Source organism: Scardinius erythrophthalmus, assembly GCF_964197995.2.
Source record: "Scardinius erythrophthalmus genome assembly, chromosome: 24".
Classification (NCBI taxonomy): domain Eukaryota; kingdom Metazoa; phylum Chordata; class Actinopteri; order Cypriniformes; family Leuciscidae; genus Scardinius; species Scardinius erythrophthalmus.
The window spans coordinates 25,782,890-25,798,518 of NC_138244.1; the positions used below are offsets into that span (position 1 = coordinate 25,782,890).

At 38.1% G+C, this 15,629-nt stretch overlaps 1 protein-coding gene across 1 annotated transcript in view; it reads right to left on the minus strand.

The window, feature by feature from the left end:
- The window catches only part of lrrk2 (leucine-rich repeat kinase 2), a 51,084-nt gene that overhangs the window by 27,102 nt on the left and 8,353 nt on the right, over nt 1-15,629 (minus strand). Inside the window, exons 11-24 of the mRNA XM_081356703.1 lie at nt 14,892-14,998; nt 13,589-13,718; nt 13,365-13,489; nt 13,162-13,289; nt 9,163-9,307; nt 8,121-8,260; nt 7,907-8,035; nt 7,647-7,817; nt 6,598-6,862; nt 2,735-2,905; nt 2,380-2,486; nt 2,233-2,299; nt 1,934-2,142; nt 42-292 (exon numbers count right to left, since the gene is read on the minus strand). Coding sequence (XP_081212829.1) covers nt 42-292; nt 1,934-2,142; nt 2,233-2,299; nt 2,380-2,486; nt 2,735-2,905; nt 6,598-6,862; nt 7,647-7,817; nt 7,907-8,035; nt 8,121-8,260; nt 9,163-9,307; nt 13,162-13,289; nt 13,365-13,489; nt 13,589-13,718; nt 14,892-14,998 — 2,145 coding nt within the window. The remainder of the gene's footprint in view (nt 1-41; nt 293-1,933; nt 2,143-2,232; nt 2,300-2,379; nt 2,487-2,734; nt 2,906-6,597; nt 6,863-7,646; nt 7,818-7,906; nt 8,036-8,120; nt 8,261-9,162; nt 9,308-13,161; nt 13,290-13,364; nt 13,490-13,588; nt 13,719-14,891; nt 14,999-15,629) is intronic.

Here is a 15,629-nt window from a genome sequence, read left to right on the forward strand (position 1 = left end):
AGCAGCGCAGCCTAGAGGGCTGCGATCATCCTACAACATACCCCTCCAACGAGAGCTCTTCCAGTTTGTCCGTGGCCTGACCCAGCTGGAAGGGGAAGACGGTGATCTGGTTGAAGGAGAGGTTGAGCTGGCGTAAGGATGGACTGCACACCGTCGGGTCCAGAAGCAGAAGTGGACCGATGCAGTTGTGTGACACATTGAGCGCGCTCAGAGCGGGCAAACGCAGGACATCTCCAGGAAGTGACTGCAGCTGGTTCCCTTGGAGATCTAGACGGGTTAGACTTCTTAAACTCTAAGGAACAGAAAATTACTATTTATAAAATCATAATAATATTACAACTGGGCCACTGTTATGCTAGTAGAAAATGTAATTACAAGTTATTGTTAATAACTCTTGTAAAAAGAAATAAGTTTATTTGTACTGAATGTGCACTTGTAGTGTACTTCAAATCTTAAAAGTATATATGTCACATGTTGAGTGCGTTTTAATTCATGTTTTTCCTGGTGTTATTTTACATGTTCCCTTTGTGGATTTATTATTTAAGACTGTTTGCACTTCCATTGCCGTGCGCTTACTACAGCAACTCTTGATAGCTTTACTGTAAATTCCATTTTAAATCATCATGTTTTAATTTTTTTGTGTGCTTTAAAGAAATACATTTTTTTTATGTAATTGACTAACAAACTACAGCACATATACTTGATTAACATTTTAATTGTAGTGTGTTATTTGATTACATTTCAAGTTAATATACTTTGAATGTACTAAACTGCAGCTTCCTTAAAAAATATGTAATTAAAAATATATTTAGATACATGACATACAAATTTCAGTGAAAATAAAGTACACTTTAACCTTATTACTATGACTACTTAAGTGGGTCAAAAAGCACTCAAAAATATTGCATTTAATATAAATTTAAACTATAATCAGTGTTATTGTATTATCATTGATAGTACATCAAGTCAAACTAAATGAAAATGAGAAATGTTGCTTTGGTAACTAGCTGAAATCAAGTAAGTTTAAGTTTTTAATATTTTACTTTATTTCAGTTAAGGTTTATTTCGCTTCAAGTAACCCTGACTATAATACATTGTATATAATTGCAATTAAGCGTCCTTTTAAAGTTCTTTTAAAGTATATAATTTCCAAAACATGAACTCTTTTTGAAAGTATGCTTAAGTGTATTCTTTTTCACAAGGGAACTTAACATCATTTAAAGGGACACGCCCACTTATTGGGACTTTAGCTTATTCACCGTATCCCCCAGAGTTAGATAAGTCCATACATACTCTTCTCATCTCTGTGCGTGCCGTAACTCTGTCTGACGCACCCACCGCTAGCCTAGCTTAGCACAAAGACTGGAGGTAAACGGCTCCAGCTAGCATACTGCTCCCAAAAAGTGTCAAAATAACGCCAACATTTTCCTATTAACATGTTGTGATTTGTATAGTCACAGCGTGTACAAATAACAAGGTCACATGAGACACAGACATCATCTAACCGTATACTGGGAACTATATTCTCAGAAGGCGAAGCAGCAGTGCTATGTCTCATGGCGTTATTTTGTCACTTATTGGGAGCAGTATGCTAGCTGGAGCCGTTTACATCCAGTCTTTGTGCTAAGTTAGGCTAGCGATGGGTGCGTCAGACAGAGTTATGGCACGCATGGAGATGAGAAGGGTGTGTGTGGACTTATCTAACTCTGGGGGATACGGTGAATAAGCTAAAGTCCCAAAAAGTCGGCGTTTTCCTTTAATTTACGTTCTGCTACAGATCATAGTACTAAAATCAATTGTAACTAACATGTTCACAGAAACATTGTGAATAGAATACATTGTAGAAACATTCCAGAATGGGTTTCGAACGCTGTTTCATGTTAACTTTGACAACACACTAATTTAATAATACTGTCAAAATGTTTCCACACACCTGACAGAGAACACTGGGAAACTCTGATAGACTGTTTTTGCTCAGATCAAGCCGAAGAAGGTTTTCAATCTGTCGCTTAAGAGAGCTCACATCCGTCAAGCAGGACAGATTGCTCAGCTCATTCCCTGATAGGTCGAGCAGACGGATGGGGTCTTTGTCTATGGCCAGAGGAACTGCACCAGGAGTCGAGCTTTCCACAAAACCCTGCCCTGTAGAGTCAACACAATAGAAGACACATTGATCAGGTCAAATTCGACGAACTAGTTCACATGTCGGACAGCTTGTTATACAGTATGTACCTCTGGTGTTGTGAGAGTTAAACCGCTTATACAGAGGAATGCTTGGATCTGTCTCACGATGACTTCCCTGTACAAAAGATATTAAGTCAGAGACCCTCATTGTTGAAACCCAAGCAAACAGCCCACCAAAAGTGTTCGATCCGGTACCTCTGAATTGGCACGTCTACGTCGACTGTGATTTCTCCAAGCAGGTTTTCTGCCCACTTCTGGCGAATCGTTGAAAGGCAGTAATCCATGTGGAGGTCCGTCACTCCCTACCAATGGAACAACACATTCATTCTTTCAGATAAATAATATTATAATATTGTAAGTGTAATTTTCTTGCTGTGAGTCAATTAACAGTATTAAATTAATAACAGGATATGCATATTGTTTAATCAACTGCAATAATAATTTATGTCAACATTGATTCTGCATAATTCAATAATTATGAGTACATCCAAACTTTTTCAGCATATCATGAGGTTGCAAAGGCTTGGTGTTTCCATGAGAATCATCTTACCGTCACTCTCCAAGTCATCAAACATGAAGGCTAAGCTTTCATCTAAGGAAATGTGCGAGTCGTCACTTTCCTCATCCGTAAAATATCTGAATGTGCTGACATCACTCTGTAATCTACTGACTCTCCTCCTCTGGAGTGACAAGATCTGTCTGGCCAAACACTGACCTTTACCTTAAGAGACGCAAAGAAAAGATGTACCATCAACAGTCAGGCTAGTTATTGTTATGTAGAATTAAATTCCCCACATACTTATAATAGTACAGTAACAGGACAAACTGATTCTCTAGAAGCCACAAATCAAGTGACAAGTGATTTTCTTTCCCTCTGTCAATGGTGTAAAAGCAGTAAAGACAAGCGCCATGTTTTTTAGACATAGAATTTTAAAAAAGTGTGCTTAATTTTATTGAATGTGCACTTGAATGTGCCCTCAAATCTTGAAAGTATATATATTTATTTATTTTTAAATGTACTTGTAGATCATATAAAATGAGTGAAATAAAAGGTCCCTAAAGTGTACTTAAAGAGAGTACACTTGTAACAGGTATTTTCTCGGTTACTTTCTTGTAATTCTCTTCCTAGTCAGTAAGGGCAAACCTCCTCAGGTAACGAGAGTAGGACTCCAGGTATAAAAAGCACAAGGAAGAGAGGCTTGTGGGAGCAAGAGCAGGGGGGCAATGTTTCATAAAAATTGAAGCTTCCCTGGGCGCCGCCATTGATTAGCGGACCATCACCTGCTGTTAGCATTCCATTGACTCCCATTCATTTTGGCGTCACTTTGACAGCGAATAACTTTACATCTGAGGCATTTAAAGACTCCATTTGTCCATTATTTATTTCTAAAGAAACACGATAATGTTTAAAAGGCTCCATTACCTTGCATCTTACGTTATGGCCCCGTAGAAGCAGTTTTTGTAAAAATAGGCTAACGATTGCGTCATAACCACGCGACTCTCTGTCGCACAGTAGAGATTACCTTATGGACAGGAGGAGACGCTCGCGGGCAATCGGGGGGACGTGGAGGCAAAATGACAAAATAATTAATCAGAATACTTAGCAAAAGTTCCCCTGCTACTGATTCAGATTTCTCTAGGCACAGCTACTAGAAGACAGACGGGTTGCTCACGTCACATCTACGTCGTCAAGCTCAGTTTGAGTCTGCGCAGTACGCTCGGCCATCAGGAAGTGAGTGCTTCTAATTGACTTCACTTTTCTCCGTTGAATCCAATGGGGTCGCTGTGTCCATTTCTTTTACTGTCTATGAGCAAGAGCCACATGGTGGTTTAGCTATTCAGCATGCTGTGGTTTTCCTTGAGGAACTATTAGTTCAGCACTCGTTTAAGACTGTTAAGCATACTCATATTGTTTGTATGAAGCAAACCTGCTTACTCCAATTGGATGTGCTCCTACACATCTCTTCATGCCCTCACTATTTTTCATTTTATTGACATCCTCATTTGTGGATGTAATTTTCTTTTTGTGGATTATATATTTGCTTTGGGACCTGAGACATTAGCATAATTGCACTTTTGCCAGTACTCCTTTATTTGCATTTGGGGACATTGCGTTGCAATTCATGGAATTTCTTTCATCGATGGAGTTTCAGGTTATCAAGTTCATAACCCTTGTATACCAATTCCCTTATTATTCAGTGTCTGATATCTCATCTTGTGCTTGATAAACTGTGCATGGACTCTTATGTGAATGTTGAAAGTTGCCATAATTTATTGAGGGTTCAAATGTCTAGGCATTGTGTGTATGTGGTACATATTTCATGTTGTTTTGTGGTGCCTTATGTGCTCCTTTCCTAATAATAACTCATTTGAAAGCATTAGGATGTTTACCCTCCCCTTTTGTATTCTTATAAAGTATTTGACGATTTTATTTAGGCCAAGTGCAGCACACTTTTTTTTTTTTTTTTTTTTTTTTTAACAAACTTAAGTACACTTTTGAATAGTTTGTACATGTTAAATCAAAAGTTTTACTTTAAAGTACATTTTTAATTATAATTAAAATAAACTTTTGTCATGCCTTAATTAAGTTCACTTACTTTGATATATTGACTAACAAACTAAAGCACATCTAAAAGTAAAGTAAAATATTTTAAATTTATTAAACTGCAACTTCATCCTTAAGTTTCAACAGAAATTGAAATATATTTTAGTTTACCATAACTGCTTGTCAGTACATTCAGCAGCAGTGTTGGGAGTAACTCATTACAACTTTTTAAGTTATGTAGTCAGATTACTTTTTCAAGTAACTAGTAAAGCAACGCATTGCTTTTAAAATTTACAACAAAATACCTGAGTTACTTTTTCAAATAAGTAAAGCAAGTTACTTTGTTTTCACATTTATTGACTGACAGCTCTCTTATCCCAATGTTGAGACAAATCGAAGTGCAGAGGCGTTGTGTGTAAACATGATGGTTATTGTAGTTCTAGACTAAATGTGATCGTGCATTTACTAATCTCACTTGCATTATTTCACTTTTGGTGTGAAAGGGTCTTTACATTTGCTCAAAAATATAACTTTTTTGTTATAAAAAAAAACAAGCCCAGCCGCCCAAGTGGGAAAAAAAAGTACCGCAAAAGTAACGTAACACATTACTTTTCTAAAAAAGTAACTAAGTAACGCAATTAGTTACTTTTTAAGGGAGTAATGCAATTTTGTAATGCATTACTTTTCAAAGTAACTTTCCCCAACACTGTTTTCATATAAAAATGTACTTAAGACCTCCTTAAGTGGTTCTAAATTCCTCTAAAGTTCAACTATTTCCATTTAATATAATTTAAAATATTTATATTTGACTGCAAATAATTTGAGTTTGATTCTACTCGACTGTAGCTGACGCTTTGACACAGCTCACTGCCATGATTGCTCAAGCCACGGAGAAGCTGAATATTGACTAGCCAAAGGAAGCTCAGGATGTACAGCGCCTCCCGAGTGGCTCTCACTCCTGCTCAGCGTGTAGACTTCACCAGCCTCATTGGTTCAGTGGAGCGGGGCTACGCTTGCATCCCGGCAAATGAGTACACCTCTCACCCTGGATCTCTCGGAGTTAGAGCTCTCCCACTGAAGGAGCTAAGGTTGGTGAGACGTTGAGTCCATCACCTCTGGCCCCTCTGTGCTTCAGCACTCTCGTAGGGTAATTGAGCAGATATCCGCAGCTAAGCTCCACCGGCCTTCAGCAACACAGAGCCATCTCTGATTAGTTTGCCAGGAAGAAGGTCAAAATGCCAAAGCATATTCGCCTTTCTCTGCGCTCCCCTCCAGAGCCAGGCCTGTCAGTACTGCTCACGAGACGTGCTTCAGTCGACTGCAGGCTGGTTGTACGGTCAGCAAAATACTTAAATGCGCAATATTGTTCTTGGTTGCTGGAAGCCGTGCATCATGTCGGATTTCATAAATGTGTCAGATGAGGGTTGTGCCCCCAAGAATGATGCTTTCTTCCCTCAGTGGGGATTCAAACATGGGGTGCACTGTTTCCTGGGGATGTGAGATGTTTTCCCCCGCAGTGGAACCCCAAATTCAGACGTGTGTATCAGATAACCTCTCATCTCAGGCGTTGTCGGTAGGAGATGCAGAAGGCTTTCTCCCCACAACGGAGTCCCGAGATTAATAATTAATTAATTAAGTTATATGCGCAATCCCAAAATGTTTGGTTGTGCTCGTGAATAAAATTATTTTGCTCTTTTTTTAAATTATTTTTTTCTGAAATTAAAAACTTTTTTTGCTGTCTCAAAATGGCTTAGAAATCTCTTTAAATTTCATTTTTATAGCGAATAATGACCCCAGAATATGTATGTCAAATACATGCCAAACTTCAAACAACACTGGGCACTGCCAGATCATGTGAATAGACTCACTGTTCTTGTTGCTTGTTGGAGACTGAGTCCTGCACTCAGAGAGCAGAGCGCTGAGCCACGTTGCCTTCATCTGTCCGAGGCGGAAGCTCCCGAGGCACAGGGCGCTGTTGGAGCGGTCCAGGCCCAAACGCCTGAGCAGGAGCGTGACCACGGGGTCCTCACCCCTCCTGACACACACGCTCAGAGCTCCACGCAACTGCTGCTCATGAACACCTGCAGAAACCAGCAGCTCCAGCAAGGCCAGAGGAGCCCCCCGATCACACACCTGAACAAACACAGCAACATCTTCTTCAGTGCTAGGAATGACAATGAAGATCCTGTTATAATGTCAGTCAAGCTTTCTCGAATATGGGGAAGTGGAATGAGTCCAAATGGACGCTGCACTCTAGTGGTGTTTGAGGAGAGACGCCGACATGATTGTAAAGCGATTTGGGTGTACTGTAGCTGATTGAGATCCATCCATCCATCCATCCATCATCAAATTTCATCCATCCATCAATCGGTCGTTCATTGACCATCCATCCATCCATCCATCCATCATTCATTGATCATCATTCATCCATCGTCCATCAATCGATCGATCATCCATCCATCCGATCATCCATCCGATCATCCATCCTCTCTAACCATCCGTTCATCAATCGATCGTTCATCGATCATTCATCCATCCATCCATCCATCCATCAATCCATCGATCATCCATCCATCCATCAATTGATCGTTCATCGATCATCCATCCATCCTTTCTAACAAACCATCCATCCAACGATCCATTCGTTCATGAAATGATTGTTCATCGATCATTCATTCATCCATCCTCTCTAACCATCCATCCATCAATCGATCGATCATTCATCGACCATCCATCCATCCTCTCTAACCATCCATCCAATTAGAATTAAACGGGCTGTTGCCATATTGCTATATGTAAATAACCACTTTTATGATTGGCAAATGTGAAAATAGTAAAAACACCCCTTTTAAAACCACAGAATGAGTAAACTATGATTTTTCCTTGTAAATATTCCTTAAAGATTCATAAATCAGACCTGATATATGAGCGAATCACTCTTTGTTTTCTTGTTGATGTCAGCGCCCAGCTTAATGAGACATTCTGCCATGTCCACATCTCCGTCCTCACACGCTCTCTCCAGCAGCATGTACATGATCTCAGTGTCCGCCACCATCTTAGACAGGCACAGGCAACTCATTCCCTGCAACTGAAGCCCAACACAATTGTGATTTATCAGGGGATTTTGCTTTTATTTGGTTTGTTTCAGTCTAAAACCTTTAAGTTAAATTTTCTCACTGGATCTCGACGCTGGTCTGCCGTCTTCTCCCGCAGGACCTGAAAGATCTCTTTCTCGAAAGCTTCTTTCTGCAGCCATGCTGCGGCACTCGAGCAGGTGTCCAACAACTTCCACACCGCCTGAAATCCCTATTGGACAAAAACACACTGTTAGGAACAACAATAACAACAACAATCCTATTGATTTGAACTGATAATAATTGTAGTGAACTACCTTTAGAAGCATGACTGTGTCCTCTTTGTGTTGCCGTACAGAGCTGACCAAAACAAAGGCCAGTACAGGCACCATCGTGCGGGACAGCTTCTTCTTAGAGATGAGGTGAAACAGGAGACTAAGAGCCCAGTAGTGAATATCTACAAAATGGTGATGAGTTTCGATTATTATACAGTTGTGCTTATGTTTACGTACCCATCCATAAGATGTTTAGCATTTTTTAAATTGCTTTTTGTGCGTTTTTTTTTTTTTTTAAACCTTTATGTCTCTTCCTGTCTTATGGGCCATACACACAGAATGTGTTTTTATGTTTAAAAATGTGAGACAGAAGGAAGTTGAAGGAAAACTTAAAGGGATAGTTCACCCAAGAAATTCTGTCATAATGACTCACCCTCCTAAGACTTTCGTTCATCTTCTGAACACAAATGAAGATCTTTTTGATGAAATCTGAGAGGTTTCTGTCCCTCCATTGACAGCTACACAACTACCACTTTGATGCTTCAAAAAGTTCATAAAGAGATTGTTAAACTAATCCATATAAATTGAGCGGTTTAGTCCAAATATTCTGAAGAGACTCGATTGCTTTATATGATGATCAGATTAAGATTAGGCTTTTATTCAATGGAGGGACAGCAATCACAAAATAACATTGTGTTCCAAAGATGAACGAAAGTCTTATGGGTTTGGAATGAGATGAGGGTGAGTAAATTATGACAAAATGTTCCATTTTTGGGTGAACTAACCCTTTCAGGTCTAAAGACACATTTTTAAAAAGTTTAACTTCATTATTTTTAGAACAATATGTCATGCGAGAGATTCTTCAAGAGACACAAGCACAATGTTTAAACATCCATCTAGGACAGCACCGGAAATGCAGCACAGTGGAACTCAAAATCCCATTCTGTAAGAACGGTCCTAAGTGGGCAGTTTTTGGCCAGAATAAGCAGCAATGTGGACCAGACCTTGTGTCGACGCTCAAGTCAGGCTGGGATAAGAAGTAGAGGCTTGTGATCTCCTGGCATGGAGAAGTGGTTAGACTCACCGCGTTCCTGTGGAAACATCTGCATCGTATGAAGAACCGTGTCAATCGCCCCCTGCTGGCACATGAGGTCCACAGCTCCAGAACAGTCGGCTAGCGCTGAGAGTACGCCAAGTCCACACTCTTGAATCTCCTTACTACTGATAAACTAAACACACAAACATCAAATGAAACACTTCACACATTTATTTAAAAGTTAAATAAAAGCCACAAGTCCAATGTTACAAAAGGAATTATGGAGTGCCGCAGGGATCTGTGTTAGGCCCTCTGCTATTCTCAATATATATGCTGCCACTTGGAAATATTATAAGGAAACATGGAATTAGTTTCCATTGTTATGCTGATGACACTCAAATATATATTTCATCACGGCCGGATGAAAACGCTAAATTATCCAAATTGACAGAGTGTGTTAAAGAAATCTCTTCAGCCAGGCATTCATATAATATTTTAATCTTACAGTTAAATCCGGCCTCTAGTTCATAAACCCCAGAGGAGAACTGGCCCCCGACTGAGCCTGGGTTCTCCCAAGGTTTTTCTTTTCTCCATTAGGTCACTTGATGGAGTTTTTCGGTTCCTTGCCACTGTTGCCTTTGGCTTGCTCAGTTGGGGATATTTAATTTAATTAAATCAATCAATAATACTATTGATCAGCCTTACCAAACGTGGATGTTTTTTTCCACTAGAAACAAACCTTGTTGTGCTATTTTGATTTAATACTGTGAAGCTGCTTTGATACAACCTGTATTGTGAAAAGCGCTATACAAATATACTTGACTTGAATGTTACGGGTCCATTGCAAGGTAAAGTCTGACAGCATTTCTGGCAGAATTAGATTTGTTTTTTTTGTTTTTTATTGTTTACAATTATGAACTTACAATGGAAGTCTATGGGGAGTGGAATTCAAGAGGGTTTAAAAACAGAAATGTCAAGTTCATATTTTTGTTTAAAGGTGCAGTGTGTGATTTTTAGCGGCATCTAGTGGTGAGATTTGCGAATTGCAACCGGTCAATAATTCGCAGCCTTTCCTTGAAATTTCAAACTCGAATGAGAGGCTACGGTGGCCGACGTAGGAAGCCGCGTCTTTTTCTGCTGCTTCTCATTCAAGTTAGTGATGAAACGCGCTCTGTAGCGCTGTCTGTTCGCTGTCGGCTACGGTAGAAACATGACATCACGATATGGCGACCTTCATAGAAGGGGTGGCCGCCGTTATGTACATATAAATGACTCATTCTAAGGTAATAAAAACATAACGGTTCATTAAGTAAGGTCTTTATACACCACTGAAAACATAGTTATGGATCTTATATTGCATTTCTGTCAATAGATCCTCAGAAATATCACACATTGCACCTTTAAGAGCATAAATTAAAGGGATAGTTTATTTGAAAATGCTAATTCTGTCATGCAGTTACAGTACTCACCCACTGACACGTTTTTCCAAACCTATAAGACTTTCGTTCATTTTCAAAACATATTAACATACAGAATAAAAAAACTGGTCAGGTTTCATTAAATATTTCTTTATTTGTGTTTTAAAGATGCACAAGAGCCTTTGAAAGTGTAAACGCCAGTGGGTGGGGCCTATGGTGCAATGATGTATAACCATTTGTTGATGTCTTGGTCTGGAGGTGTGTCGTCACAGATATTGCAATATCAAAACGAGACGTTTTTGGAGCTTGATTAAATAAATGCTTTGTTTATAATGAGGAGGACGTTTTAAGCTATGAAACTTGCAGGATGTTTTAATGGTACAAAGACCTCTTATATGTCAAACAAATTTATCAAGGCAAATTTGATTTCTCATGTCATGACCCTTTTAAAGGTAGGGTAGGTCAACTAGTTCTTCCAGTGTTTCATCATCAGACTCGGATTGATATGGTAAAATGGACGCCATCGTTGCTGTCTTTACAGTGTGTGCAATCGCTGAGCTTTAGGAAGCCTCCGGAGCTGAAGTTCAGTTATGGCAATGGCCGTTTCGTTTACGACGGGCGCTGTACGCGGTAGACCAATCACAGACTGGGTCATCTGACCAATCAGAGCAGAGTAGCTTGCGGAAAGGACGGATTTAGAGAGAGTGAATCATTGGACGAGTTGTTTGAGAATCACTGAAAAATGTGGTTATGAGAAAATGAAAGTGTTTTTTGACCAGTAAACCTGTTGTCGGAGATTTCGAAACTAAATTAGGAACTTTTAAAATAGCATAATAAAGCACTTTAAATACATGACATACAAGTTTAAAGGGGTGGTTTACTGCCTTTTTTCTTTGCTTGATTGTGTTTATGGGCTGCAATATAACATGTCTTCGTGTTTCGTTTGTTAAAAAACGCCTTATTTTTCATAAATTTCACCTTTATTGTAAGCCGCTTCCTCCTCTGTCATTTGAACGACCGGTTGACTTCCTGATTCTATGAAACCACTCCCTCAGAAAGAGGCAATGAGCTCAGATTGGTTAGTTCGGCCGGTGTGTTGTAATTGGCTAAACTGCGTCCGGAATCTTCACGCCCATTACCTTTACGGGCGACAGTTGCATGTGCTCCGGTCAAATGTAATGGTGTCAATATTGCCTCATCAGTTTGAGCCAGAATCAGACCCAGAGAGCGGTGATGAAGAGAGTCAAGCAGAACCTCCGCAAACACGGCTCTTACTAAACGTTTCTGAATGGTAATTTATTTTATTTTATTATTATTCTCTCAAAGAATTTCCATACGCTGTTACTTGAAAATGCTACTGCTGTTTGTTAGCTTTTGAGATACGCTTTCCCCCTGATTAAACATTTAATATAACTGAATACATGACTGAGTAATACCGTTTTTTAAAGATATTGTTTTATTGATAGAATGAACAACCGTTTAACTATTCACAAAGCTTAGTGTACTCAGTTTGTCGTTTTCTTTAGGTGTACATGTGATAGCAGCTGAAGTTTGCTGTTGCGATAATTTTTTGAAGTTTGTACACGTTTGTCTTATACACACAAAATAGCATCGAACTAACTAGCTACTATAAACAGCTTTGGCATTGGTTTGCGTTCTTGATCAAATAAAAAAATTACGTCATAAAGTATACATGGAAAATACGTTTACAAAATTTGTACATATTACAAATTCGGGTCCAAAATGTTTGTACGCGTTTGTCATATACTAAAGCCAGCGCTGGCATTTTTTTACATCCTTGATAAAACTAAAACATTACGTCTTAAATTATACAGGCAAATACATTTAAAATGATTAAATCTTACTTGCAGGTTGTGGCCTCTGGTTTTAAAGCTGTAACTGCTTCATGTTGGAGTAATAGTTTCTTGTTGAATCCGGCATTGAACTCGTGTAGATTCTGGAAGCTGTCTTCCGTAAAATGTGCAGCACAGAGAGCTAAACTACGATTGTAATTGTCAGGAACATAACCAAACTTAAATTTTAACCATTGTTGACGAACTACAGCGTCTGTAGGAAGCCTGAACACAGAAGACCTGACAGCTACAGCTCTCCACTATAACTCCTCCTCTTCGACAGCAGAACATGTTCCGGAGGGAGGGTGGATGTAAATGTATGGGTTAGTTACGTATAAAACCCGGGAAGTATCTCGTTGTAGTCCCATTCGAGACGTTTTTGTAGGCATTAAACTTCCTGATTTATAAAAGACAATATCTCCGCTTACGTTGAATTTTAAGCGCAGCAACTTTGCAGATACTGTTCATGCACCAACAGCAACATTACACAGTATTTAAAATGAAAAAAGTGAAATAGCAATCAACCACCCCTTTAAATAGAAATGACATTAAAGTATATCATGACCCCTTTAAATCATAATTTAGTGAAAAACCTCTAGTTGTCTTTTCATATTAATCTGAGATAGGAGAAAATATTTTAACATTGAAAATGTACACCGCTTTAACATGCATTGAACCAGGAACATCCTGTTAAGTTCTCCTGAGCAAAAGATTTAGCATTATGGTCCATGTTGAATTATTGAACTTTTTTAGCTTGTAAGAAACAAAGTATTTACCCTATTAAGTGCCTCTAGATAGACAGTGTGAGCTCCCTCCAGTACACACTGGTTCTTCAGGACCCGCAGAGACACACCCACCGTGTCAGGATCCTCTACGGAGTTGCCATGTTCTCTTAAACTCCTGTCTGTGTTCACAATAAGACACAGAGTCAGAAATCACGCAGGCATATTTCATTACAGTAAGTAGACAGACATTCTACCTGGGTTGAGAAGAACTAAACTGGCTCTGAGACCCTCCAGCTGAACTTCAGGTACGAAGTTATGTGCCTTCAGAGCAATCAGGATCTGTCCGAGAACCAGGGCCCCTTCGTCAAGACTGGCCCTCCTGGAGTAACACAAAATTATGAGTCCAGTTTCATGTTTTCGCCTGTCATACGTCATAATAAACTGTCATTGATCAGAGGTGGGAAGTGTGTGTGCTTACGCTCCCTGAAAGAGTGTGTGAAGTAGTTTGCAGGCACTTTCACACACGTCACTGGAGCTTGCGTGTTTCCGCATCAGATCCACAATGTTGAAATGGATGCCAAGTGATAGCAGCAGATCTCTCATCCTTCCTGATGTCACAACAACACAAGCTAAGCGAATTCTGAGAGACATCCCTCGTGAAGAAGTATAGTTTTAAAAAGAGTATTTACTATGGAGAAAATATACTTAAGCGCAAACTGATTTTTTTGGACACTTAATTGAATGTTAACTGCAATGAAATTAAAATGTACTATGGTTTAAATTTATATAAAACGCATTAAGTTGAGTTTTTCTGACCCACTTAAGTACTGTAGGACCTAAGTATATCTTCAAATTTAAATTCATAATTACTTCTATTGTCTTTGAAATAAGGTTAAAGTGTACTGAAAATGCAATAGGCATTTAATTTATATGCAATATAATTTCATGTAATTTCTACTGAAACTTGTATGTCATGTATTTAAATATATTTGTAATTACACATTTCTAAAGATAAAGAAAAAATATATTATCTTTATATATCAAATATATATATCTTTATATATCAAATAACACACTACAGTTACAATTAAAATGATAGTCAACACATCAAAATAAGTGTAATTCTTCAAAGCACGAGAAAAGATAATTAAACAATGATTTAAAATGTACTTTAAAGTAAAATGTTATTTAATTTTATTACAAATTGTACTAACAATAAGTGTTAAAAAACAAGAATCTGCAAGTACAGCTTCTTAAAAATATACTTTTAAGTTTTGAAGCACACTATAAGTACGCATCAAATACAATTCAGCACACTTCTTTTTCGCAAGGGATCATACATCTCTGTAAAAATAGTCTTTTTTTTATTGTTTTTGTGTAACATTGGCCAAAGACTTATTCAAATAACTAGTATATGTGTGAAAAGTATGTACATACAAAATGATATGGACAAGCAGGGGAGTATAAGAAAATGACACGAGTTGGATTCTAACTTGTATGAATTTTATGAATTATGGCATTAAACCATTGTTGTAACATTTACATAAAATTATATCTATCTATCTATCTATCTATCTATCTATCTATCTATCTATCTATCTATCTATCTATCTATCTATCTATCTATCTATCTATATATATACTTCATTAAAGAATGGTGGAAAATGTATTCTCATAAGATTTCGGGAAGTGCTAATCTAAAAGCATCACATCAGAAATCACACTGTGGATTATACTTGCCAAATAATACTATTATGTAATAAAAATCACTGCATACTCACTGTGGCGCTGTATTAGTGTGTGTAATGTACAGGTAGCAGCCTGAAACACCCCCACACTGGATGAGTGCAGGAGCATCGCAGCCATGATGAGAGTGTGAAGAGGAGGCCTGTGTGACAGAGAAACTAGTCAGACATTCATAATTACGACATCACAACCTGAGCTCATTAACATGTGAGTGACCGCCTACATTTAAATATCTTCACCTATTCAGTATTCAGCAACTTGATGATAACAGTATGTATGTAGAAGTATGCAGAAGGTCATAACCTCTATACATTTAGAAATATAATAATAATACTACATATTGTGTTTCTTTTGATTCTTTTATTATTGTGTCAAAATGCAGGAATAAAACTATTAAAAATCATTCCTTTGTAGGGGTGTAACAATATATATCGTGTCGCAATATATTGCAATACAAAAATGCAACAATATGTATTGTGTATAATTCACACAAAATAAAAATTACTGTGTGAGAAAAAAAAATAGTTTTAGTGTCAGTACTACATTAAATTATTATATAATGTAAAAAATAATTTATAATAATGCAATAGGGGAAAATTTGTGGGTCCTGATAAAGCCAAATATCTTCTGTTACCAGTAAAAAGTGGCCTACATTATTTTAAATATATCTAGTCAGTGACAGAGTAAAGCATATTCGTCTGAAATAATTCTGTATTTTCAGCTCCAGAATCATGAATATTGTTATTCTGGCGTCTCTATTGTCCTGTGAATTG